This window comes from Thalassophryne amazonica, chromosome 17 (assembly GCF_902500255.1).
Source record: "Thalassophryne amazonica chromosome 17, fThaAma1.1, whole genome shotgun sequence".
NCBI classification, from domain to species: domain Eukaryota; kingdom Metazoa; phylum Chordata; class Actinopteri; order Batrachoidiformes; family Batrachoididae; genus Thalassophryne; species Thalassophryne amazonica.
Window position 1 is genome coordinate 29,826,385 of NC_047119.1, and position 27,544 is coordinate 29,853,928.

At 40.5% G+C, this 27,544-nt stretch overlaps 2 protein-coding genes across 3 annotated transcripts in view; both read right to left on the reverse strand.

The window, feature by feature from the left end:
• The window catches only part of LOC117529259 (WD repeat-containing protein 70), a 94,629-nt gene extending 86,073 nt beyond the window's left edge, over positions 1-8,556 (reverse strand). Inside the window, 11 exon segments of the mRNA XM_034191992.1 lie at positions 1,498-1,651; positions 4,567-4,631; positions 4,633-4,701; positions 5,205-5,264; positions 5,630-5,667; positions 5,670-5,745; positions 5,747-5,847; positions 5,984-6,091; positions 6,167-6,250; positions 6,359-6,418; positions 8,481-8,556. Coding sequence (XP_034047883.1) covers positions 1,498-1,651; positions 4,567-4,631; positions 4,633-4,701; positions 5,205-5,264; positions 5,630-5,667; positions 5,670-5,745; positions 5,747-5,847; positions 5,984-6,091; positions 6,167-6,250; positions 6,359-6,407 — 804 coding nt within the window. The 5' untranslated portion in view covers positions 6,408-6,418; positions 8,481-8,556.
• A 1,686-nt stretch (positions 8,557-10,242) lies between these two features.
• Positions 10,243-27,544, reverse strand: part of cplane1 (ciliogenesis and planar polarity effector 1) — a 32,807-nt gene continuing 15,505 nt past the window's right edge. Inside the window, exons 25-50 of one of the 2 annotated variants that reach the window (XM_034192034.1) lie at positions 26,131-26,437; positions 24,932-26,038; positions 24,546-24,697; positions 24,370-24,455; positions 24,221-24,285; positions 22,960-23,215; positions 22,537-22,875; positions 21,717-22,418; positions 21,455-21,636; positions 21,283-21,370; positions 21,119-21,203; positions 20,004-20,138; positions 19,858-19,926; positions 19,662-19,747; positions 17,279-17,507; positions 16,920-17,176; positions 16,161-16,260; positions 15,850-16,050; positions 14,974-15,016; positions 14,732-14,842; positions 14,456-14,627; positions 14,313-14,368; positions 14,086-14,241; positions 11,062-11,180; positions 10,710-10,906; positions 10,243-10,416 (exon numbers count right to left, since the gene is read on the reverse strand). In XM_034192034.1, the coding sequence (XP_034047925.1) occupies positions 10,264-10,416; positions 10,710-10,906; positions 11,062-11,180; positions 14,086-14,241; positions 14,313-14,368; positions 14,456-14,627; positions 14,732-14,842; positions 14,974-15,016; positions 15,850-16,050; positions 16,161-16,260; positions 16,920-17,176; positions 17,279-17,507; positions 19,662-19,747; positions 19,858-19,926; positions 20,004-20,138; positions 21,119-21,203; positions 21,283-21,370; positions 21,455-21,636; positions 21,717-22,418; positions 22,537-22,875; positions 22,960-23,215; positions 24,221-24,285; positions 24,370-24,455; positions 24,546-24,697; positions 24,932-26,038; positions 26,131-26,437 (5,453 nt within the window). In that variant the 3' untranslated portion in view covers positions 10,243-10,263. Of the gene's footprint in view, positions 10,417-10,709; positions 10,907-11,061; positions 11,181-14,085; positions 14,242-14,312; positions 14,369-14,455; positions 14,628-14,731; positions 14,843-14,973; positions 15,017-15,849; positions 16,051-16,160; positions 16,261-16,919; positions 17,177-17,278; positions 17,508-19,661; positions 19,748-19,857; positions 19,927-20,003; positions 20,139-21,118; positions 21,204-21,282; positions 21,371-21,454; positions 21,649-21,716; positions 22,419-22,536; positions 22,876-22,959; positions 23,216-24,220; positions 24,286-24,369; positions 24,456-24,545; positions 24,698-24,931; positions 26,039-26,130; positions 26,438-27,544 lie in introns of both variants that reach the window. The other variant, XM_034192032.1, reaches the window with a different exon arrangement.

A 27,544-nucleotide genomic window follows, 5' to 3' on the forward strand; every position in this document is an offset into this window, starting at 1 on the left:
ATGTCAGTCCACTTGGTGCAACAGCTCTCCAAGGTGTGATCACTCCTTTTTAGATGCAGACTAACGAGCAGATCTGATTTGATGCAGGTGTTTTGGGGATGAAAATTTACAGGGTGATTCCATAATTTATTCCTCAGAATTGAGTGGGTCTATATTTTATTCCCTCTGCTTGGTCTAAAAAAGTAACCGTTACTGACTGCCACAACTGTTTTTTTCTTGATTTCTTATAGTGTTTCTTAAAGCCAGAAAGTTGCCATTTGAAATGACTTTAGTTTTGTGTCATGTCTGTGATCTGCTTTTTTTCTACAAAATTAAACAACTGAATGAACATCCTCCGAGGCCGGTGATTCCATAATTATTGCCAGGGGTTGTAGCCTGACTGATATATCGGCCGGCCGATATGAGACTTTCACCAACACATCGGTATCAGTGTTAATTTTGCCAATATGAAAATTTTTGTTTTACTGCATAAAAGCTGCAGAAAAAAAGCATTGGCTGTTGGAAATGCAGTTTGCCTAGCAGCAGGTGCACCAACAGTATTGTTTATAATGCTGTCAAGTATGGCTGGGACCCCCATCATCCCTTGGTCCCATTAGCTACAAAGACAGAGGTAAAGTGATTGCCAGTGGGCATTTTACAGCAACAAGAGATCAGCGATCAGAACTTTATTGAGCCCTTGGGAAGACTAGATATCTAATCTAATTTATAATTAAGTTCATGTTTAAAGTGCACAAACGTCAAGCCTCCATTACATCTCTTTGTCATAAGGGTTTGATAATGAAATGTCAAGTATCAATATGTTTATATCAGCAGATATAATCGCCATCATGTTTTTTATTGCCCCCCCCCAAAAAAAATCAATATTCATTGGACTCAACGCAATACACCTTTAAACTAATTCAGGCCAGTGTTTTACCATGTAACACAGCTCAGCACTTTGGAGAGCCTCAATGGACCAAAACACATTTTCAATGAACCCAACACACCCATTACCACCAGATGCAATGTGATGGTCCTGGGCAAGAATGCAGAACCATCCAGGAAAGGAAACCACTTCTTCAATTAACCTTTACTCGCTCAAGTAATTTGTATGGTTGGCATAAACAAGAACAAGCACTGCACCTGGCACATATGGTTACTCTCAACAGTAAAGCTTTCTCAAACTTAAATAAGCCATAAAATTAGGATACTTTGAGATCCAGGTACCGTCACATGACAGCGTGCAATATTTCACTGCTGCCTCTGTAAAGTCATACAGCAAACACCATTAACCACAAGTACAAGAACAGTGCATCATACAGCAACAGTACATGTTGTCAACATAAGGATTTCAGAATGTCTATCAATAGCAAAGCAAATGATCATGTCTGTATTTACAGTAGAATTAGTGTTCTTGACTGCAGCTGCTGTGGGTCATCAAAGCTTTCAGCCAATCAGTCAGTAGGAAATAAGACTACTATATGTAATATTTTAATATGTCAGTCCCACTGTGCATACCTTAGTGTTGGCCATGTCCACAATGTACTGGTCTCCCTTCACACACTCCATCACATTGAAACCATCCCGGTCCAAAACCTTGGCCTGTGCATTACCAGACACCACCAAGATGACATCACCAGTGATGCTGTACTGCAGGGACTTGATCTGGTGGCTGAGGAGACACACAGACACACAGACAGCTGAGACCCATGAAATGCAGATCTGCTGTTTGTGAAAGAAGCGCTGAAAATAATTTTTGGAACACTTTTTTGCAAGCCATCTGTGACCAGTGAATGTACAAGACTTCTGCAGTGCACCTAAATATTGTTATATAAGAAACATTTGAATCTTGAAGGGGTTCAGGGACAACACCAAGCACATGCGCACAATATGTGCCTGTGAAGGAAACACAGATGCACAAAAAGTGGATAAAATTGCACAATTTCACTGACACCATGATGAGCAAATAGATATTTTGAAGATTTTCCTTCACTGGCAATATTAACATGTTACACACAAAAGAAAGCTTGTTGAAAGAAAAAGATATGCAACTTTCCATTTGAAAAGAGTGAACACCCCCATGGGGGGGGGGGGGGGGGATATATGAAGTTGTGTTCTTTAAGCAGCTACATCTCAGTGTTTAATCTCTATTTCTGACCCAGCATAACCCTTTTGACAGGTCAGGTCAACGAGTGTCCACTGGGGTGCATGTCTCTACATCCACCACAATACGGAACTGCCCTGGGTCCTGAATGGCAACCACCCAGACACACCAGTGGTCTGTTCTGTTGCTCTGGTTTTTATCAAAATTCATTAAAAAAAGAAAAGTATTTGAATTGTCTCTTTCTGACCTCCCGCCCTTTCTAATAAATAAATAAGATAAATCTCTGTTCTAAAGTTGCTCTTTCAAATGGCTTGGTTGCACCACTTTATCCAGATGTGTGATCTTTCTATTCTAGAATACGCTGATACGCTGGACTTCTTCAGAGTGTTTTGTGAACTGGATTACAAGGTTAAGAGATAATGAGCACTAACATTTTTTAGATTTGTTTCTTTGTCACTAAACACTTCTCAAAGTTTAATGTTTTCTGTTCTCATTTGACCAAAACAGACCAACTTTAGACCGAATTTTGTTGTGGAAACAATATGTTCATTCAAATTAGACTAATACACATACAAAGAATTAAAACACAATTTTATTGACTGAGGTAGCAATAAGGATAATATATTTTCATACTGCAAAAATATAGAAGAGTGAGTGGGTGAGTTAGTCCTCAGCTTGTGTTAGTAATAACTCAAAAATAGCAAATAGTAACTTACCAAATTAAAAAGAACAAATAATCAGAATGAACTGATTAAACAATGGCTAACTTTGATTAACCAGATTAATAAAAATAAAAAAGTTAATTTGTTTCTGCTACATAACATCTCAGAATGTCTGCCACCTACTGGATGGATTATACAAATTATACTGTGGTCAAATTTGCTTCGTTTAACACCCGCCAAACAATTGGACATGTTGTATTGCTTATTAGTGAGCTACACCAGTGTTGCTCATCCTTTATTGAGCATCTAATAGTAAAACCAGCAATCATGGCGAGAAACATGAGGCCAATTGCAGTGGCAAGTATGGGATGAAATCTACAGAATTGGAAAGAAAAACAGGTATAGAACAGAATGCCAAACTTTTCATCAGTACTGCAAATTAGTGGCAAACTACAAACACAATTCCATGACTCCTTCAAATCTTTGCATTTTGGGAAACATTGTTCCAGAGTCTGTATCAAAAGGAAGACATCTACTCATAATTACGTCACGAACTGTTTGGAGCAAATCAAAATATTCTGCTTGCTCTGGTCTTGAAACATAACACTGGCCAACAACAACAAATTTCTTACATGGACATTGAGAACTGAGTTAGGGTAATTTTGGGGTGCTGAATCTGAATCTGAGCTCAGATTTCCGGAACATGCAGATTGCAAATCCATGCAGGTTGCAATCTGCATGTTCCTTATTGATGGATACGCCAAAGTTGCTCATTCACTCACGAGTATGACGCCACTAATCATGCACAAAGCCAGCCTTCAAAAGCATAGTTGTAAACCAGGTTCGCGAAATGTGAACAAGAGGCCGTAATATCATTTATGGCGCCTGAAGAGGTGTGCGAGACTGCAGCTTTGCTTTAATGCTTGAACAGGAGAAATAGTTTTTCATATCTCAAAAGCGTGATATGACTGGAAAAACTAAAACCATATTCAGTTTCAGCGCCCCCAAATTACCCAAATCCGTTGAAAAATTTCTATGCAAGAAAAATTGTGTTGACCAGTGTAACTAAACCAAGGAAATGAGCGGTGATACTCAGCACAGCTTCTGTATGTGTACTAGCATATAGTCACTTCTCGTAAAATGGATTTAAAAACTGTTGTGCTAACTAACACTTCTAAAGCTTATCAGTAGGGCTTCTTTAAGGACTATTAGTGATTCCTGTTATATTAAATAGTATTAAAACAGCAGATCATGAAAACTACAGTAATATTTCTTTGTACAAACCTAAAAAAACCTCAAATTTTTAAGGTAAAATTAGCACTGATATAGCTTTTAAAAAACAGGGAACCTATTATGCCAAATAAGCTGCTCTTTGTCTCAACTGGTTGGTTAAGAAAGAGGAAAACTGTGTAACGCCCACAGCAGCTTTGTTTGCAATTGCAGCAAGTCAGGAAAACATCACCATGTGATCACATCAAATGTAGCATAGACCTCTTTTAAAAAGGGAAGTCCTTCCCACAAACCAAGAATGAATTTATTCTTTGAAGACGGCTTCAGTGAATCTGAAATAAACAAGAGGAGTCACACAAACACCCACATATCGCAACCATCTGCTGCTGCAAGGCTCATTATGAATGAAGAGAGGAGATGCCACCGTTATCCAAGGGCTAATAAAGCACACATCCTCATCCATGTGTGCTTGTGTATATACCTTGGCGCACACACAATTCGGAGTGTACGGAATGTTTCCTTGAAACTAATTAACCACATGTCAAGCAACTGTGTTTGTATACCACGTGTGTTCTCAAAAAGACAACTCACCATTCACAGGGCTGGAGGGATCTGAAGGCCTGCAGAGCTTGGTCCATCCCCGCAAAATCCCAGAAAACGCACATCGTAATCGTATCCGCCACTCACCAGACGAGCTCCAGAGGGGTCTAAGCCAAGCGCCGATACCTATGGAGTGTATTGCCTTGTTTACCGCTGACAACATATGGGCCGGGATTATGTTTTGCTAGATTCTATCAGCTGGAAAAAGCCAAACAACCCCGCAAGACAAACTTTTACTGCTACAAAGATTCAACAATACGCTCATCATTTAAGCCTCAACCCTCCTCTGAAGACAGCGAAAATAAATGAACAGTTTGTTTTTGTGTAAAGATCAAATCAATCAAATCTAAACAGTTTTAAAGTGCAATCAGCACTAGATGGAGTTACCAAATTGGCTCTATACTGAGGACTGTGTTTTCAACAAGCTCCAAACAAAATTCAGCCCTTTTTCTTACTGCAACATATATAGAAACACATCATTGTATGTTGGCAGAAAATATATTATTGGCTGACAGAACAGTCATACTGCTGCTCTAAACAGTGAAATATTTCTGCATGTGCATAGTCTAAATAAATGATATCGTTTGCTTTCATGTGGTGGATGAAAAATACAGACCAACTCAACCTACGGTCTTTGTGCCGTGTTGCAGGGTGATCTCATGAGTGTCTGGAATCTTCTTTACTGGATTCTGGTGCAGAGAAAAGAAGTGTGTAGTTACAATGAAATTACACATTTCAACAGTCAGCAGCAGCAGCTCATTAATAATAATAATTACAAAAAAAAAAGATCAGCTGCATGACAAATTATTTGTTCTTGTGCTGCCATCTAGTGTTAGCACTTTGACAGCACACCAAAAATGTGCATTTAAGATCACTGGTATGAGTTAATAAAAAACTAAATAAAACTAAAAAGAATGCCCCCACTGGTGGCCCGTCCTGGCATATAGCTTCCCATTATGGAATGAAAACAGCTAATAAAGCAGAATTAAACTGTCTTACAGAAAACATAGAGTTGGTTAGTGTTGTGTGAGGTTTGAAAAAATGTCATGCATACATCATCGTCCTCATCTTGCTCACCTCCCATCATCTCTCACACTGTGAGCTGTGCTGCTGTGTAACTGGAGGAAGAGGTGGACCAACCAGCTCATCATCACCATCATCATCATCTCATAATCATCACGCGGCTGGGACAGAAACTGAGCAGGAACTGGGGACCAACGAGCTCTGAATCTGAGCTGCTCTCACTGCTGCCTGCTGTCAATCTCATCCTTCCTGTGGTGGTGGGGACATGAGGGTTTACACCGATTAAAACCAGTAAATGCTCATATGTATTTCATCAGTGACACAATTTTTGTTATTCTGTCCTCTAACAGTCACTCAGATGTAGAAACTGCAAACTCATTGTTACCTGGAAGGAGCCGCTGCAGCTTTTTCCTTGGGAGATGTCCAGATGAGGTGATTGAATTGGAGCTCTCCCCTCCTTCCTCCAACGTTGAGTCTCCTTCAGCCCTCTCCTCTGAGGAGCCAACATTTACAGTGACACGCTCCGTGGTAAATGAGTATTTGTTCATTTCAGGCTTCCTAAACGTACCTAATATATGCTGGCTTCTCTCAATGGCTGTTCGCCGGGTCTGTTCAAAAATAGCCTCCAAGTCAAATGTACGGGCCTTCTTACCTGAAAGAATGAAAAGGCAACTTACTTCAAGAAGTACTAGCAACACCAACTGGCAGATTATCAAAGAGATCAAATGAAGAACGATTAAAAAAAGTTCATTCTCCATACCAAAACCAGAGAATCCCATGACAGATGAAATGTCTCCATCACCACTCATGTTGTTTGTTGCTGCAAAGAGAGCGTAGTGTTACCAGATGAAACACTGATGAGTAGAGTGCATCAGTCCAGGTTAGTGCATATTTGTTGGAAGCAGTATTGGTAATATACTGTGCATCTGACTGCTTAAAAATGCAGGAGATGGACTGTTTGCTATCTGTGGGTGCAGTGCGCAGCAACCTCTCAGCAGAAGTCAATATAAAGCATCCAAAACACAACAGTAACTAGAAGAGTGCTCAGAGAACACATTATTCCAGCAGGGTAACAATGATTCACACATTACTACAGTAGTGTTCAGAATAATAGTAGTGCTATGTGACAAAAAAGATTAATCCAGGTTTTGAGTATACTTCTTATTGTTACATGGGAAACAAGGTACCAGTAGATTCAGTAGATTCTCACAAATCCAACAAGACCAAGCATTCATGATATGCACACTCTTAAGGCTATGAAATTGGGCTATTAGTAAAAAAGAGTAGAAAAGGGGGTGTTCACAATAATAGTAGTGTGGCATTCAGTCAGTGAGTTCGTCAATTTTGTGGAACAAACAGGTGTGAATCAGGTGTCCCCTATTTAAGGATGAAGCCAGCACCTGTTGAACATGCGTTTCTCTTTGAAAGCCTGAGGAAAATGGGACGTTCAAGACATTGTTCAGAACAACAGCGTAGTTTGATTAAAAAGTTGATTGGAGAGGGGAAAACTTATACGCAGGTGCAAAAAATTATAGGCTGTTCATCTACAATGATCTCCAATGCTTTAAAATGGACAACAAAAACAGAAACGTGTGGAAGGAATAAAAGTTAAAGGACAAAGAAAATTGGGGTTCTTTGTAGAGGTGGACAATACCGGGAATTTTGGTACTGATCCGATACCAAGTAAATACAGGCCCAGTATCGCCGATATCGATACCGATATTTTTTTCATATTTAAGCTTCATAGATCAAAAGGATCCAAAAGACCTAGGAGAGAATTTCGCCAAACATTGTACGTGACAAAAAAATACTTTATTATCACAATCAACATTTTTGTTTCAAAAATATCACTCAACACAACTTAAAATCTCCTGAGGTAGAGGGTTGACAAACTACAATACAAGGGTGTGCTGCTCTGTGCTGTGTGACACAGCGCAGCGCTGCTCTTACAGACAGAGAGTAGACTTTGATGAATCTGCGTGCGTGTGGGAGAGAAAAAAGCTTGAGTATCGATCTTTTTACACAAGGATCGTTCAATATCAATACCAGCGTTGGTATCGATATTAGGATCGATCCGCCCACCTCTAGTTCTTTGTTCCAGGTGTTTGCATGCAACTTGGTCAAGATCCCAGTGCTGAGATGTCTGTCTGTATCAGTGTAAGAACTTTCACAATACAACATCTAAACTTTGAAGTCCGTTTCCTGTCCAATTCTTTTGGAGATCACTCACTGTGATAAAAGAACCTAACAGTTAAGCCATGTACAAGTAAGTGGCCTTATGATGCCTCACCTGATACCTACGATACCTGTATTGACCAATCATAGAGACGCTATGTACTAATTGCAGGTAGGGCAAAAGTGCAGTTTTAGGGATAACCAATCGGAAGGCACAAATGTTGTCACGTGATGACGGTAAGCCAATTAGAGGCACTTCGTCTCCTGTACCTGTAGCCAGTACTACTTATGCTCATAAATAGGATTTTTCTTAAAGTTAAACAATTCCACTGTCGTGTCAAATGCTTTTTGTCACAGTCTCATTTATCAAACAAGGTAGAATCATTTCAACAGAAGCCTGACTAAATCAAAAAACAATCTTATTACTGAAAAAAACGAAAGAAAAAAAAAACCCCAGTGCGTTCAAGGTGCCACAATTTAAGGTTTAACATTTGACATGCGAAAATGTTGTAAAATACTGAAACAAAATTATTCTCTTAAAACTTTATAGCTTACAGCAAAGACAAGTTAGCAAAAACTAGCATCACGGCTGTTTAGTGTCTCAAAAAACTGGAAGCTACACGATAAACCGAAAACACAACTCGGTATTGGTAGACAGCTGGCGTTAAATAACAACACAAACTATGAAAGAATTAAAATTTTGCTACCTTCACGCACTTTGTTGGGATCGATGTTTACAAAATAGTAAATTCACCTTTAACCTGCGCGTGCTCTTCCTGTTTTATGGGTAACTAAAGTAAAAATGTGCGTACCGCCACCTACTGTACCGGAGGGTGCAAAAATTCTTCTCTTTTTAAAGACCTTATCTCAGTTTAGTCCTACCACCTGTTTCTTCAACATTGCAAGACAAGAACTTCAAAACTAAAGTTATTCAAGAATTTCTTTGTATTGACACCAGCCATGAAGGCACTACTGAGAGTTTGCTGTCCATCTGTTGAGATTTTGTGCACATCTGGCTATGGATCCAGATTGTCTGACATCACAGTTCCTCCATTGAGTTCAAGCTTGGAACCAATCCTTCCAATGAAAGGCAAAATTCAACATAATTCCATAAATGCTCATAATGCTAACTTGGAGCATAAACTAGAATATTTCGGTCTGTATGAAATGCGCCAGTCTGGAGCTTCTCAAGGAAGGGAGTAGGGCTACTGGACTGGCTCGCATTCAGACTTGATCTGTCCATAATCAAAGATGTATGGGGAAATTTGAAATGAAATATGCAACGACCTGATGTTGTTGCTGTAGGGGAGGTGGTCTAGTGGTTAAGCATTGCGCTTGAGACCAAAAAAATCCTTGGGTCAAATCCCAGCCTGACGAGAAAATCGCTAAGGGCTCTTGGGCCCTTAATCACCTAGTTGCTCCCAGTGTGTAGTGAGTGCCTTGTATGGCAACACTCTGACAGCGGGGTGAATGTGAGGCATTATTGTAAAGCCCTTTGAGCTTCTGATGCAGATGGAAAAGCCCTATATAAATGCAGTCCATTTACCATTTGCTCAACTTAAGACTTTTACACTAAGAATGGGCCAAAAATAAATAAATAAATAAAACACATGAAAAGCTTCACTGCGTGATGTCCTCAATGCCGAAATGTTAAGTGTTGTGAGAAGGAATGGCAACATTACAAAGTTGGAAATTCTTTAGCGTTCCAACTTTTTGGGGAATGTGTTGCAGGCCTTAAATGCAGGAATGTATATATAATAACAAATTAAATGAAGATTAGCAAAAAAAAAAAAAAAAAAATGTTATATTGTGGGTTCATACTGTTTCAAGTGAAATTAAAGTCAAAGTTAATGTAAGAAAACACATTTTTATTATTATTATTAGTTTTTCCCCTACTGGTGAAACAACCTAAGGTTTTCAAATTGACGTAAAACACATTAACTATGAGCTGTATGTAGGCCATAAATGAATAAATAAAAACTCTTAAAACTTAAAATTAGGTATTTTATTAAGGCATTCAGTTGTGCACAAAATAAAAAGAAATGTATAAATCTTTACTCACAAATGGTACTAACACTTCTCTGTTATATATTATACTATATACACACTATACAAAAATGACTGCATTTATTGTAAGACTAATACACCAGTAAAGTTCATTTTTATTCTCTCCTGATATATCTCATGTCATTGCTTCCACTGTAACAATTTGTACTTAACATTTTAGTTTTCATTCCCATTTTTCTGCATTAAAGTAAAAAGCATCTAAGATTTCTACTCTGCAGATAAAAGGCTTATTTTTCTAAAAGTGTTTAAACTTCATTTGGCTGTAGTACACAGAGTAGTCTGAGATCTTTAACTTCAGCTTATAAAAAACAGGAGCAAAAACAAAAGTGTTGCTTTTAAATTTTTGTTGAGTGTACAACACACGAGGCCCATCAAATGATTGACGATGGTGCTTTCTTTTGGAAAGGTGGCCCTCTTGAAAGCTCAGGCATCATCTTCAGCCAAAATCTGCTCTACAGCAGCCCAGTCTATGCTGAGGACGGTGCTGGAACAGTCAGACAGGTTGTCCAGCCAGTCCAGCTCCATCTCTGACACACTGGCATCATTTTCCTTCTCATCCAAAGGTCCAGGCATCACCTGAAATGTAAAACTGTTTCTGTTATTATCATTACGTTGAGGCTACCTGTCAGATTAATCAAATGAATGATCGCGTATGGTTTAGCGATGCTGTACTGTGGTACAAACCTGAGACAGGCTGGTTTTATGTTTGGAATTTGTTAGAAACAATTCCTCAGAATGTTACTAAAAAGCCATTTTCCATCTATAAGTAGAAGGAATTACTTATATGGGATTAATAATGGTTGTTTGTTTTTTTTACATTAGATTCTAACTCTGCTTGTATTTTCTGAAAGTGTCAGCAGGTCATTTACCTCTCTCTCTGTCTTTATCCTCTCTGTCCTTATGACAGTCCCTCCAGATGGAATGTTATTCAACCCTGTATTCCTCTGGCGTGCTCCTTGCTGTAACTGTTCCGGGCTGACTGTGTGCATCTTGGCATGGCTCTTTGTGTCAGTGAGCATCCCACGTCTGGTCATCTGAGACAGGCGGTCGCTTGGCAGAAAGGTAACTTTGAGAAAAAAAAAAAATATATATATATATATATATATATATATATATATATATATATATAATCAACGTTACATGTCTTAGGATTATCAACAGCTGAGATTCAGAACATCTCAATAAAAAGCCATAAATGAATTTAGTTGACTACCGTCACACCTTTTCTATGCAGTCCCAGTCTTTTGGCATCATGCACCTCAGCTGTCCTTTGATGAACATGTGCTTGAGCTTGTCCTGACGGGGACTTGAGGATTCTCTTTGTGTCATCAGCAGGCTGACTGCAAACCCAGAGACAGATGATACCAGATGATACCACACTTAATTCAAGAATTCAGAGTGGATATAAGCAGGTCTGAAGTTATTCATTAACTTATTCAAGCAGCATAGCAGTGCAAACTGTTAACACGCTTGCTCCCAAAACAGAAGGTTAAGGGTTCAAGACCACCTGTGCCCCATTCTCTATGTACGAGGTCTATTAGATAATAAACCGACCCTTTTATTTATTTTTTTAACTATATGGATTTGAATGACATGCGATTACACCAATCATGCTTGAACCCTCGTGCGCATGCGTGAGTTTTTTCACGCGTCGGTGACGTCATTTCCCTGTGGGCAGGCCTTGAGTGAGATGTGGTCCCGCCCTCTCGGCTGAATTCCTTTGTTTCACACGCTGCTCGAGACGGCGCGCGTTGCTTTATCAAAATTTTTTCTGGACCTGTGAGGAATATCCGAGTGGACACTATTCGAGAAATTAAGCTGGTTTTCGGTGAAAAGTTTAACGGCTGATGAGAGATTATGGGGTCTTTCTGTCGGTGTAAGGACTTCCCACGGAGCGGGACGTCGTGTAGCGCTTCCAGGCGCCGTCGTCGGCCTGTTTCGACCTGAAAACATCCTAATTTAAGGCTTAAGTCACCCAGGACATTGTGAGAGAACAGAGAAGATTCAGAAGAGGCTGACATGAGGACTTTATGCGGACATCCCACTGTTTAAGGACATTTTTTAATGAAAGACGTGCGCGCAAATTCGCCGAGTTGTTTCCGTGACGACTCGGCAAATCTGTGTGCGCCGCGACAGGAAAAACACCTCCGTGTTGAAAACCATTTGTAAAATTCAGGCGGCTTTTGATGTCTTTCAACAAGTGAGTAACTGAGAAATTGTTTAACAGCTTGGGCATGTTCCAACTTGCCCGTTAAGGTTTCCAACGGAGGTGTTTTTCCTGTGGCGACCCCCCGCGGTCGGGTCCGGCCCGACATGCGACTCTGCCCGCACGTTCTTTCATTACAAAATGTCCGTTAACAATGGAATGTCCGAATAAACTCCTCATGCCGACTTCTTCTGAAAGTTCTGTTCTCTGACGACTTACTGGGTCAACAGAGCCTGAAATGTGGAAGTTTTCAACTTGAAACAGCGAGACGCTGCCGCCTCGAAGCGCAGATCGCCGTCAGGCACCATGGGCCGTCCTTACGGCGACACTACCAGACCAAACTCTCTCATCAGCTGTTAAAATTTTTACCGAAAACCAGCTGAATTTATCGAATGGTGTCCACTCAGTTGTGCCTTACAGTTTTGAAAAAATTTTGATCAAACAAAAGCAGCAGTCTCTGAGCCATTCCTAAACAATGAAAAAAATCGACAAGAGGGTGGGCGACTCCTCACTCAAAGACTGCCCACAGGCGAATGACGTAACCGACAGGCGTGAAAAAACTCTCGCATTCCCACGAGGGTTCAAGCATGTCTGATGTAATCACACATGATTCAAATCCATATGGTTTTTGAAAAAAATAATAAGGTCGGATACTTTTCTAATAGACCTCGTATATCTTAGGGCTGCACCTCAAAGGCCATGTGGTGTAAAACATGCCAAATTCACAAGTGGATAGGCTGTGGTGACCCCAAGAAAAAAAGGCGGGGGGGGGGGAGATAATAATAATAATATTCTTTTTTTCCCCATTTTATCCTGAAAAATAAATCTTGATGTGTTCTGACTTTCACATGTGAGAATTCCTTCCTTTTCATTGTTAGCGATGCTCCCAGAGTCACAGCTATGTTTATATATGTAAATTAGCAAGATATGTTCATTTTTCATTTCATTTTCATTTATTTATACAGCACCAAATCACAAAGCTGCCTCGAGGCGCTTCACACAAGTAAGGTCTAACCTTAGCAACCTTAAGTGCGGCTAATCTCATTTTGATCAAATTTAGCAGCTCAGTGGGAAAGAATAATCTGATATCAATTAGGATCAGTCAACAATCAAGGTTAGAGGTCAATGTCAAATTACCAGCCCATTGCTAATATAAAATAAAATGGGAAATTTTATAGAAATGAGCTATTTTAATATTAGTGAACTTGACTTTTTAAAAGTCTATATAACATTTTCTATATGTCTGTACACCTTGAAATGTTTAGATCTTTTTTTTCTTTCAGTGGTTTTACGTGGTTGCACACTAAAACAGAATAATTTAAAGAGATTTTAATCCACTTTAAACACACACTAAATTGTATGAAACTATGTTTGATTAATCTGAACATTTAAAATGGCTTGAAATTCTAAAACAATGGTAAGAATTGAATGCAATGTGCTTGTAACTGGTTTTCAAATATTCTACACCAAGGTCATTTAAAGTTCGACAGGTAAATATAAAAGGGTTTACAAGCAGAAACTGGTGATTTATGAGTCTGTTAACCAGCTATAAATCAATGGTAAACTTGTTTAAAAGCAACTGACTGGTTGGTCCACTTCTCAATTGGCTGATCAGCTTCTGCTTCTTTATCTTGTCACTTTTCCCTCAAATCTGCCTGTATACATCCACCTCCATTTCACCCTTCTGCTCTTTCTCTTCCCCTCTACCTCCAACCTCATCCCTCCTTTACAGACATACAGTATATCATGTGTCTAATGATCAAACTGAATGGATCAGCTTCATATATGGTCTTGGCAGAGGCTTAACAGAGGCGTACCCTCTATTTCTCTGGGTTTGGCACTAAATTGGGTTGGATTGTCCAACAGAACACACCTGATCTAGATAACCAGGTATGGGTAGAGCAGCAAGAAATGGAATATATGCAGAAACTGGTCTCTAGGAACAGAGCTTAACAATGTGACAGAATAGTGAAAATTGGTTTTTCATACTGTTGATGACCGTCAACAGGTCTGATAACTCAGATTATCATCAGCGATACCTGTGAGTGGCGCCAGAGGGTGCAACAGCAGATGGCTGTGTGGGCACACCCTCATCCCGTGTCGGTCTGGATACTACTGGATGACTGGGAGAAAAGTCACCGACTAAAGACAAGAGCTCAGCAATCCTCTGGTTATAGTGCTTCAAGAGCATACTCCTATGAAACAAATGACAGCGTTATGCATGTTTTTTGTTTTCTGTGCACATGCTTTCTGAATCGTTACATACTTTTCTTTTTCCCGTCTGAATTTCCAAGTGGCTGTTTCACTTTTGTTGGTTGTTTTCTGCAGAAAGCAACAACAAACAAGTTCAACAACAACAACATAACAGACAGACCAACATCAACAACAACAACAATAAAATGATCTCACCCTTGCAGAAGCCGAATAAGGAATGCGCTCCTTCTCCCTCAATGCCTCTCTGTGCTTTCGAAAAACTGCCATTCTTTCCCTCTGTTTCTTTCTCATCCAGATCCTCAGCTGTCTCCTTTCGTCATCTGGGGGAACATCTTGCAACCGGTTACTTTGCTGCTGGTGCGGCCCACTGTGGGTCACATCATGCTGCAGTTTAGTGAAAAATCACTTCTCACTGAAGACTGTGGATCATTCTGAAGCATTCATGCACTAAATTATTTGCAGTTATCACACCTGCTATGTGGTACAGTCTGAGATTTGGATAACTCCATGTCAGCTGAGGATAAAATCCCTTCTTTCACCAAGGCGTTTAAGATTTCTACAGTTTCAGGATCATCTACCCATCTACAGGGAGGCAGATAAAAGTGAGACCGTGCAACCGAATTTAAAATTAAGCAAAAGTAGGGTATAAACACACACGCAACAGCAAATGTGTGATTAAAATAACTGAAGGCTTCACACCAAATTAAACTTACGGACTAAATGCTCCAGATGACAAAGTCAACTCTTCGTTAAGTTCTGTGGTGATGACAAACGTTTACTGAGTGAAATTTTCTCTTTAAATCTTTTAGTCACATTAGGTAAAGTGGAATAGACACATTACATGGTACATAACTTAAAGGTGCCCTAAAAGAGATTTTATATATTAATATAGTGGCCAGCAGCTATATTCAAAGCACAGATTTAGTGAGTTAATAGCGTCCTGTTCAGAGAATGAAGCAACACTCCCTCTGTGCTGTCAGTTTACATTCCCAGTCTAGCTGAGGGTGAATGTTTAGTGTGTAAGATTTCTGTGTGTGCATGTTTAGTGCATGTGAGTACTGACCTGTGAAAGTGCTGTCCCTCCAGTACAAAAACATACAACATACAAAAATCATATTTGGAGGCTTAAAATTCTTCTGACCAAGAACACAGTCAGACTACAACCCATACATGTCTGGTTTCAAATGCTGTTCTTTCTGCTGGATGCTGAGGAGGGAGGGTTGGGGAGGAGTGGCCAAGAAGGGAATCTTTGTTTTGGTACTAGAATTAGAGCTAGTATGACACCCACTGGCAGAAAAAAAAAATCATTTAGGGCACCTTTAATAATAATAATAAAAATGCATTGGAATATTTGCCACAATCTGAGGGCAGAACCACAGCAGTGAATTTCACAAAATATACTACAGTGGTGAATACACAGAATGTAATAAAACTGCTTTGACATTTTGAGCTTTCCAGGAACTTGTCAGACTACCTGTGCAAATGGCATTCAGGTAGTTTATTCTGTCAAATTTTTTACTATCGTTATTATTTTTTAACTACAAATGCCCTTGTTAACCAACATGTCTGCTAGCTAACAGGAACAGTACCTTGATGAAGTTCATCATTGCTTGCAGGAATGTAAAGATGGGACGGACCAGCTGGATGGATGTCAGCAGAAGTGGAAGGAAGAACAGGAGGCTTTCCTTCTGGAGTGCTTGATTCATTATGAATCACAAGTCCAACGTATTCATTTTCTTCATCATCATAGGCGTCTGTTTGAGTGAACGTGTCAGGCAATGATCTCCATGCTGTTACAGACATGTATCCACTGTGTTAAGTCCAACTCAAATTCAGAAGGGAATTAAGCAGAATGTTTGCAGCACAACACTGAACCTAGTAACAGATTTGACAGTCATACCTTCCCATGGGACAGACAGGTCAACCATTTTCGATGATGCTACATTAGTCTTCACTTGAGGAGCCAAAACTGCTGGGTCCACGCCAATGGTGTGCACAAACTACCCAGACATGACAAGAGTAGTGGAGCAGATATGTGAAAAATATGCTCACTTCTGGTAGGAAGCAAACAAACAACAAAAAAAGTACACACAAGTTTCAAGGTATGCTGAATCAAAATAAATGTGGAGATATTTCATAGGGTCAATGCTAAGGATCAAACCTCCTTGTATATGTAACGTGTTCTGGTCTGAACGTTAACAATACAATTATGAATAGAATTTATTTATTCACAAAAATATGCAATATGCAACAGAGCATTTGAAAACAAACAGACAGCCCCGAAAACCTACATTTACCCACAGTGTCACTATCTTGTTTTCTAAACCCCTGAGCCTCAAGGCTGCACAAAAATGGCCAACAATACATATCAAGGGATGGTGATCATCAGTCCAATTGTTCTAAGATACCCAATACTCTGTTATATAAGTTAACTATATTATGAAATACGCCACATATACAGCCAATAAAACTGTGTTTCATATAACCAGATTCAATAAACTATATGGCTGAAAAACCACAGATTCATCTCTTTTCACTCACTATACAAATTTTTACTCTTTGAGACTTTCTCACATATCTGCTCCATGAGATTACAAACTAATTTCTACACATCAGTGATACTGAATATATGATGACAAATACAAGAATTCCATTCAACCTTTCTTGCATGGGGTGAATCCTTCTCCAAGGAGTCTGCAATGTTCTGAAGGTCAGCCAGCCTGGCATCGATCACAGGCAGATCAACTGAAAACCATCCATTAATAGATGTGGAAAAAGTACGATGAAGTCTGAGATCTTCTGTGTTGTTGGCTTGACATTTGTCAATGTCAGAAAGGCCAGCCATGTCTCCTGAAGGGATTCTTTCCTGATCCTTCTTGGAGTCAAGAGGACTAAAAGGAGACTCCTTAGACTTATCTAGATAAGACACCGGATATTCAAACATTACCAATAATGCTTCTGTGCTTCATCATAAGTCTGATCTTTGAGTATGACATGACTAGAGAAAGAAAGAAAGACCTGGGTGAATGGTGGCTTTCATGGGGTCCTCTGGAATGATGGGTGATGGGTGTGGATGAGCAGCAGCACCTCCAACAACAGAAGTCCCAAAATGGTGTGCTGAAGCAGGTGAAGAAGTGTGTATGGAAGGGCCATCCTGTGCCTCTGGGCCGAGGTAGGGTGGCAAATCCTGGTGCAGGGCTTCAACTTCTGTATCCATGACACACATCAAGTGGTGATCGTGAACATCCTGGCAAAGACAGCAAGACAGGAGGGCTCTCATTAGAAACCCCAACAGGCTAATCTTACTATGTTAACTGTTTTGCTTGAGGCACTGGAGCACAATGGCATATTATTGTGGGACGAGAGTGATTTGCCGCTGACAGTCCAACGCGATCAAAATCCTTCTCTGGACAAAATGTCACAAATTAATGCCTACTCTAATTAAACTGGATCATGTTTAATCTCTTTATGTGTCTCTTTGCTGTCAGCACAATACACTTTATCCATTACTGTGCACACAAACACACACTGACACACAAAGACAGCATTTCAGACCATCACCTTTTGCTCCAAGGACTATTTTTTTGTAATCTAAAAACAAAGGGCATGATGGGCAGAGCTACACAGACAAAATGGCATGTATTAGTTTGTATGTTGGTCATTGCTTTTGGATGTGCCCCAAAATGTAAAAACAAACACATTAAAATACAACCTCTTTAGTAAATGTAATTAAATCACCTTATACGTTATGTTTAAAATCATTCCTATAACTAGAGCAGGTGGGTCAATGGGATATGAATTGGGCCACTAATATGTAAACGTAGGTTTGCTACCCAGTCACACAACCTGTCTGTGTCGTAGGACAACACAATTATTCTACCTTGGAGCAGTTGTAAATGGGTATCAGCCTTAAGGCACCTTGACACTTGCATGCATTTAACTCCTGCACTGCCGCATAATTCGTTGTGCCAACGCAAGCCGCTGTGCTCGGGCTGGATGCTGCGCTTTGTGCCACTGGACGCTGCGTTATATAAAATAATTATTCTGTAGCAGATTAATCGTTTGCTCTCAGAATTTGGCTGATGAAACCACCTCTAATCGCTCCGGAATCAAAGAGGAATTTTCTACAGCTGCAGCTGTTCTCATGCACTTCATGACGTGGAGAACACATTTGGAATAATCTCAAAGGTAATTATTTGAAATATTTATATTGTAATGGCTTGGTGACACAGTTGCATTTTCATTTCTTCTTATGAGTATCTAAAATTATATTTACTCTAGATTTAACATCTTGTCATCATGTTCAGATGAGCTGCGCTGTGGTGCGCTGCGCTGATGCAATGACTGGCAGTGACACACACAGTCTTTTTGAATTTTTTGTGCAATGTTCACATGTAGTTCACAAAATTAATGAGTGCCGGTGATTTTGAACAGTTTGCAACGGTTTACAAGTTTATTCTCTGGCACAGCAAACTGCATACCAGTGTGCAGATCAAATATGTGCAAGTGTCAAGGCACCTTTAGTTGGAGAAGAAAGATGAGATGGACAGGTATCTCATCTAGGGGGAATAGTAGACTCTCATCCACTTCACGCTGGTGCCCATCCATGGATAGGTACCAGCACAATAGGCATCAAGTCCCTTATAGCACTTTCTTCTTATACAACTTAAGAGAATCACTTCAAAAGAGCCCTTACCTCCACTGAGGCATAAAAGACCTTTCAGTCATATTGAAGCAGCAAGTTGGTTCAAAATGTATCAGTCACTTCACCATATCTTGGTTACTAACACCATGAATGTATGTAAAAGAGGTTCACTTGGCACCACATTTGTATTTTAAGAAGTAATTCCTGATTCTAAACCTGTATCTGAATCTGCTCCAAGATGTAATGGTTTCTTCTCTGGCCCATTCCCCTCCTCTCTTCTCAAGTTTCATGAAAATCTTTTGAGCACATTTTCTGTAGTCCTGCTAACAATTAAACAAACCAACAACCAGATGCAGCTGAATACATAACCTCCGTGGCTGAATTAAAACTAGCATTAAAAATGTTCAACACAAGAACACAAGGCAAATACTGCAAAGGTATGAATACACATACAACAGATGAAGAAAAGGAAGTATGGAGACTAGTTACTCCATGAAAAATAGTAATCAGAATTGTGTTGTTGATTCTGTTTAGACAAATTTGTGAGAGATTTTCTGAATGATTTCAATTATGTATGACAAGAAGTAACCTCAGTTATACTTTAAATTTTAAATACAAGGTATCTATCATAGAAACCTGAGAAAATTGTGCACAGCTGTGTTGCTTTTTATATTAAAAGGGACCAAACTTGGAACAGAGTGTGTATCTGACTGAATACTGTTGCCTCCCATTTGTACAGTACGTGGGGCCTCTTACCGGATTCTTGTCTCGCTCCTTTGAAGTCTCCTCTTTGTCTTTAACACGGGGCTCTCTGAAAAAGTGCAGATCTTCTAAGCACTGTGCTGGATGAAGAAAACACATGCACAGTGAATGTTTGACAAATCAAGATATATAAACACATAAAGGAAAAGCAATATGTTGTTCTTGTATCTGTAGTACATAATCAACTTACAATCTGTGTTAACAGCAATCACAGAGACTTGAGGACACACAGCATTATCCACCTGTGTGGGAGCCCAATCTGAAGAAAAGATGTTAGGCAATCTGACAATATTTCCTTATTTCAATGTGCGGAACCTTACTGACACCCTAACTCACCTGGGTTCGTGTTTGTGTAAGCATCATGACACTGTGCGGGTCTTTTACACGTGGCTGCAAAGGCAAAGAGCTCAGCTGTTGAGACCACGTCCCTGTGCGATAATCTGTGACGAGTCTGCAAAATCTCAGAGGACCCTAGAAGAAAAATGGAGCAAATTTTCAAAAGACATTTTAACAGAGCCAAGCCACCTTAGAATTCCATGCATGGTATATTATCATGTACAGTAGATGAAACATCTTTTGGACTAATAAGTCAAGTCTGGGAACACATTCTGGTGCCACGCATCAGCACAACCACCAGATTGTGGAACTGCCCCAGGTCCTGGGTAGCAAACCACCCAAGCAGACAACCAATCCATCCCCACATCTTGAAAGTAGCCTGTTGCAGTCAGGTGAAATGTGGACTTCTTCTTGGCCTTCACCACCTGCTGGGGTCCTTGACACTGAGGCACCGACATGGGGGGTCATGCACAGAGAAAGGTGCCGCATGGCCAAAATTTCCCAGCTAATGCTCCCTCAAAATGCAAGTGATACCAATGGCTACTTTTGGTCAACCGAAAGTAACCATCTATCCGTTACAGCCAGGTGAAACATGGGTGTCATCTTAGCCTTTTTTGCAGCCACTGGAGTCCTCAACACTGAGGCACCCATGCATTGGATCATACTCAAAGAAACACTCCTCATAGGCAAAATGAGGTAGTTGGCGTTCCCTCAAAACACAAGTAGTACTTTCTATCATAGTCTCCCTAAGTAACTGCTGATTTGACACAAAGTCATTCCAGTGGTATCCAAGGATCCTCCAAAAAACCCTAGCACCAAAAACATGTAGTACTTAGCATCAGAGTCTCACAACCATACAGTGAAACAGGAAGTACTGGAACCCTAAAGACTTTGGCCTTCATTCTCCTGCAAAGTTATCAGTATTGTTCAACCTCTCTGTCCAATGACCTTATGACTCTGTAACACAGACACTCCAACTCCTCACAATTGGACAAACGAACAGCAGGTAAAGTTGCGTGACAAAAAAGTTTGAGAATACCCTTTATGGACATCTGAATAAATATGAATAAAAAATGCATCTGTCAATAGACATGAATTGCATGAACTACACTAACCAGCTCCAATGCTTTGCCTGAAGATAATCTCATCAGTTGGTGCAGGCTTCTCATTTACAGCATCATCTGTTGGCTGAAGATATATCTGAACAAACATATGATAGTGGTGTAAAAAGTCAGGATCGGAAATATTACAGACATCACAAATGTTACTTTAAATCTACCCCATGTGTTGCTAAGTTAGCCTCGCTTGGACTGAATGTGACTTCAGTTTTTCTTGCGCTCGTCATCTTCACCTCTCTTCTGTTTTGTCTGTAAGACGCAGTACACATGAGCAAAAAAAAAAAAAAATCAGCAATAAAAACAAGGTCATAACATGTTAAGAAATGTGACTACCTCTTGCTGGAGTTGGAGTGAGGGGAAGTTGTGGTGTTTTTCGTGCTTTCAGTATATGGGTTTGCTTTGAGCAACCGAAGTCCAGCCTTAACAGGAGTCTGCCTCCCTCCAGCTAAATGTGCTAACTCCTCCAGAGTGGTGATCCGAGCCACTTGAGATGGTGGAACTGCTGAGGGTAAAATCTGTGGTAGAAACTGTGTGAGTCACAGTACATAGTATGACTCAATAAAACCCATTTCAAACATCTTTCAGTAATACTTACCATTTTTTGTCCAGAGTCTAGATGTAGAAGCTTGATCCTGGTTTCTCCTACTGGAGGAGTAACGATGGTAGAGGGCTTTGACAAAGTTACTAAGGGTACGGGAAGCGTGGAGGAGCTGTGAGCATCAGACTGAAAGTGCACTTGATGAGGGATTTGCGTTGGTGCAGGTTTGAGAAATGATAAAACTGGAGGAAGCAGGAAGGACTCTTGGATTGTGGATCTGTTGAAGGAGGGCTCTCGTGTGCCATTCTGCGGTTGAGTAATCCTTGGAGTTCGCTCATTCGATTGATAGTTATCAAAAGCTACATTTTGCTGTCTTTTTAGAACAGAAGACCTCCTTCTTTTCTCCTTTGTTGTGTCTTTAAAGTCGGATTGTTTGTCCACTTTAAACTGTTGGTGAGGATGCGCTACAGCAGCAGAGTTTTCAGAATGCATCTTCTGTACACTTTGAGTGGTAGAGCAGTGTGCTGACATCTGCTGTGAGGACAGGGGATGGTGGAGCTGAAGTAACCTCAAACCCAAAATCTGGGAAACACGGTTAGTTTGCATGCTGTCATTACAATGCAGTGCCGCTGGGGCACTGGGCATTGAGTGGCTGGACTCCATTGTAGTCAGAAGTCCCTGGGAGGATGGAATTAATTTCATGCTCTCTCTAAACCGGCGTTCCGGTGATTCTGCATGAACAGACAGTGGCTGGATTTCCTAAAGCAGACAAAAAGTTAGTTCAATTTCGCTTCACTCAGAATAACGAAATATGTTATTGTCAGAAAACATACTGTAATGATTAACGACGATGTGTCACAGTGTAATAGGCCATTACCTGATAACTCACACCTGCAGTATTGCCAGTGGAAAATAGATTCCTGGGGGTGGGACACTGTTCACCTGTCAAGGATGTGGTAGTAGGATGGTTTACGTTCATGTTTGCAGGAACCTGACTGAACTGAGGGTTGCTCAGTCTACAGACTTGTGTCTGGGTTTCCACAGATGAATTTGTTTGGGCTGGTAAAGCATCTTGTTGATGGATAAAATGAGTAGCACAAGATAACGACACATTAGGGTGTAAGGAATTTGTGTTAGACTGATTGTTTGGATGGCTGGCTGACAAGGTGGAAAAGGATGCTCCCAAAACATCCCTGAGGCTCACAAAGTTGATATACTGCAACAAAGAACAAACAAACATTCAAAATTTGAGATGTGAGATGGTAGCAGTCCATTCTGTTCTTCTTTGTCTTATCTTTACCTGGACCAATCTGACTAACTCATCACCCAGATGCTGTCCAAAGGGCAGAGCATGAGTAGGCAATGATGGCTGGGGAGCTGAAGAAACAGCAGCAGGTGCACCTGAAGTAAAAGTATGTGGCTCACATTCTGGTGGAGTGACAGTTGTGGTGGTGAGCTGCACTTCTATGGGATCAGAAGGTCCTCTTTGAACTGGGGCTGTTGGTGGGACAGTTGTCAGAGTTTGCAACTCTGGGTGTGAAGAAGATTCTAAAGCTCTAGAAACACAAATGACAAAACAAAGTAATCTAAAATCCATTTTTAACAGCCAATTATCACTTTTTCTTGGGAATTCAAGCACAGTTACTGTATGTGGAAGTTGGGATTACAAAGGAATATGTGAATAGCAGGGTTCTCCAACCCTACCCCTGAAGAGCACTTGTCCTTTTTGTTTTCTAAAGTCTCCTGCTCCACCCACAGCTAATTATCTCAACCAATCAAGAGCTGAGAAACATCAGAGTTAACAAAAACAACAAAATGTGAGTGGAGCAGGTAGGCACAAAAACATGCAGTGCAGCAGAGCAGGGTTGGAGACCCCCGGTGTATAGCATGGGATATATTCATTTTTGATACCCGCTTACTCTAAACAACGGTCACGGGGAGTGGGGGGGTGGAGCCTATCCAAGCCATAGGGCAAAAAAGCAGGGCACACCCTGGACAGGATGCCAGTCTGTCATAGGGCTAGTGTGGGATTGAAGAATTTTAATCAGTTCCATCAGTTCCATCTTGCCAGGATCTTAAAAGCTCAAAATGCTAGAGCTTTCCCACGAGAGCCGACTTCAGAGTTGTAGTGTATGTACAGTATATTCCCCTACATGCACTCCAGTGCAGCCAAAATGTCCCAAGGACCTAGACTTCAACCAATCTAGCTACACTGAAAAACTGTACAACTGTAGCAACAAAAACTGAGAGAGGAGATATTTAACCCACTGCCATATATAGACATCAGTGGTAACAAATCTTTTGTGATGAATTCCCTGCATTAACAAAGTGGTCAACGTCTGTACTGAAGAGCCCAAGATAGATTGGAAAGATGGAAAGATAGGGTAAGCTTTTGTTTGTGAGGAGTATTAATATGCTCCAACATAAAAAAATATATCAGACATTTATTCACTGCAGGTGCAACTGATGTTGCAAATTAACCCCCAACTCCATAGTGCCTATATACTATACCTGAACTTTGTAAAGGCAGACATCACCTCAATTTTTTTTTCAGCACTTACGGAGAGGTGGAAATGAGCACATCTTCAGGTTTTTCTGCACAGTCCAAATGTGAAAGCCTGAAACTCTGGAAAGAAAATCAAACTGAAGTTATTTGTGTGTTCTGGCAACCTTGGGTGTATGGTGTCTAACAAGAGTCTTAACTACCTACCGTTCCTGATGTGCAGATGTCTTCAGAGATATCTCCACTAGAAACAGTAGACGGTACTTCCAAGCCCTCACTGTCAGTAGCTTTGCCTGCAATAAACAATCAAATCAATTAATATTTTCCATAATAACAATATGCATTAACAACAATTGTGATGATAATTTTTTTCAGTATTATACCTTCCTTTTCAGGTGTGAGATCTAAGTCTTCAAGTAATGATTGTTGTGCAGTTGGTGGCCTCATCTCAGCATCATAGGTTGCTTGATTTTGATCATCAAGATGAGGTATCCTATGAAAAATGAGTTCCTCTGCGTCATCGCTGTGAGATTCACTGCAGGGAAACATTATAATTATAATAGATATGAACTAACATTTACAATTTTGGACCAACAGTTACTACATTCCTGTGTACCATTACTGTCACGTTTTCTTACTGCAGTTGCTGAGCAACTATGTAAGTGAGATAAACTTTACTCGTGGCATCCTATCAGCTGATTTAAAAATGACTTGTTAAAGATGTGCTATATGTGTGCTTTTTTCATGTGATTAAAAACAGGGAACTTACAGTGAGACTTCCTGCTGTAGATTGTGATCAGCAACAGTAAGAGGAGTGTTGGCTGATCCGGGGTATCCCGTATCAGTACTGCTCGCTCTCTCCAGTCTCCTATTCGTCTCAGTTTCCAGCTCAGGGCCAACTGTCTGTAATGTTTCTGGAATTGGTTTATGAATATGGTTGCGGTCTGGCCCAGGTATGGTCGTGTACCTATGCTCCAGCAAGATGAGGGAGGTGAGGACAGCAGGTGCTGAGATTTTAACCCGAATCATTACTCCTTCAGCAGATGTTCCTCTGACACGCTCTCCCCTCTCTTTCTTCTTTTTGCCATGGTGTCCTTGCAGTACGGCCCGATCAGACCAACGTACCATCCATTCCAACAGCCTGCCCAGCTCTGGGAAATGAGCTTCTAATTTAGGGTCCAGGACCTGCTGCAGTTCAGTCACCACTTCCAAAGAAGTTGAGGAGCCAAACACCAAGCAGTTTGATGGCTGCCTTGTGAGAAAAGAACATCGACTTGGGTAACCTCTCATTATTCTTCCATCCGTGGACACATTCGCCTGCTGTTTGGAGCCAAACAAACCTTTCTGACTTCCAGTTCTGAGCCCAGGAAGTGAGCTCACAGAAAGGGTATTGTTTGATATGTTGGTTTCACTCCCGACTGTGGACCCTTGTGTTTCGGGTGTTCCATCATGGTTTATGGGCTTGTAGCAGCACCCAGCTCTGAACACTGGTGTATCACTGTCCCATTGCCTTCTCGTTGGATGGTGCCCCTCCCTTTGACGGCGATGCATAGTTGTGAGGACATCAAAGGTGACAGAATGCAACTCACTCTCTCTCAGCTGGGAGGAGAACCCCTTCAACAAAGGAAGGTCACTGCCCGAGTCCCTTCTATCAGTATTATCTTTCTCGACTACATAGCTGAGGAAGACTTCAAGAAAGTTTAGATATTCGTCATCTTCCAGTTCAAACTCCCAGGTTCCAACCACAGGGAGGGATGGCTTGTCTTTCTCCTTGATATCACCTGAATTACTACTTTGCTCCTCCTGAATGACCTTTTCATTCTTAATAGCCATCCTACTTGCAGTCCTCCTTTCTTGTATTTTGGCTTTAATGCTCCTGACAAAAAACAACACAAAACATGGAATAAGCCACAACAAACAGTCATATGTCAAGACTAACATCTCGTAGCTGTAGCCCAATAGAGCTACCTGGATGTGGAGCTGTAACACTTGTCAGTGGAGAAAGTGTCTGATGTATTCTCTGCTGTGTCTCCATCGCTGTACATCAAGGGGAACCCACAGTCATTTAGGGTGCTGTTACTGAGACTCCTATCCATTGAGAGCTGTGTTACCATGCCACCTCCATGTTTGTCCTCCTCTTGCTCATCTTTCTCCCACAGGCAGAGCTCAAGTGGAGCCAGATGCCTCTTCAGACGAGCCAGATGTTTTCTCCTCTGTCTGCGTTTGTCTTGAATCTGAATCCTCATCAACTCATTTGCGTCCTCCTCTTCACCTTCTGGATAATTAAGAGCATATAACAGAGTTACATTCATAAATGCATCACATGCATGTTTACAAAGTAACAGGTTATAAATTAAGGATTAAAACCTATACATGAACAATGTCTTTAGCATTAACTGATAAGACCACACACTGCATTTCACATGTATTTATAATTTACTCAAAGCTGTTAGACATCTTTTTATATCACATAGTGGGTGAGTTAAAGCGCATATTACCACTAAGGTCCAAAACACCCTGCTAGCAAAATTAGAAACTGTCTTCCAATTTGTTGGCCACACCCCTTTATGCACTAAAATGCAATAAGCTCTATTTCAGGCTAGCATCATCCTTTCACACAAAGTTGTGAAAAAAGTTTCACTTGTAAAACAGATCATCTCACAAGATTAACACACAATTTAAAAAAAAAAATATTCCACCTCTTTATTAGGTGCACACCAAAATTTTACTGTATCTATTGGCTGGACAGGTCTCTTCTTTTCACCAAGTATCATGCAAATCTGCATTATTGACATCTTATAATTAAGCAATTGCAAAAGACAGGCAGACCTGCAGTCCGTCCTTATTGCTTATGTGAAAAATCCAGTCGAAAAACCCAAAAAAAAAAAAAAAGTGTTTATGTCATGTCTTGTCACTTTAGAACAGACTCTCAAAGTGCAGTACTTCAATGGCACACACTCACCCCAGGAGTTTCCTTCCCCTGCTTTTACTTGCCTAAAAACATTTACACTGACAAATGAAACTGAATCACCAACTATTTACCTTACAGACACCTGGCTCTAACATCTATTGTAGGATTATATTTTCTTACCACAGTGTAGCCAGTGGTCTAGACGTCACTATGTGCAGGGAGTCAGTCATGTGACATTTCAAATGTGAGCAAGATTACTTCAGCTTTACTGGCCCGATTGTCATTAAACCTGGCATATATGTTATGCATAGCGACCCCAAGAAGCCAACTGACTTTGAGGTCAAAAGGTCAAACGTCAAACCTGTACTTTGTAAAAGCCTTTTGCAGAATGGTAAACTTATCAACATTTGCCCAGGGCACCATAGGTTAGTACAGCCCATGTGTTTGTTAATTTAGTAACCACAGAGAACC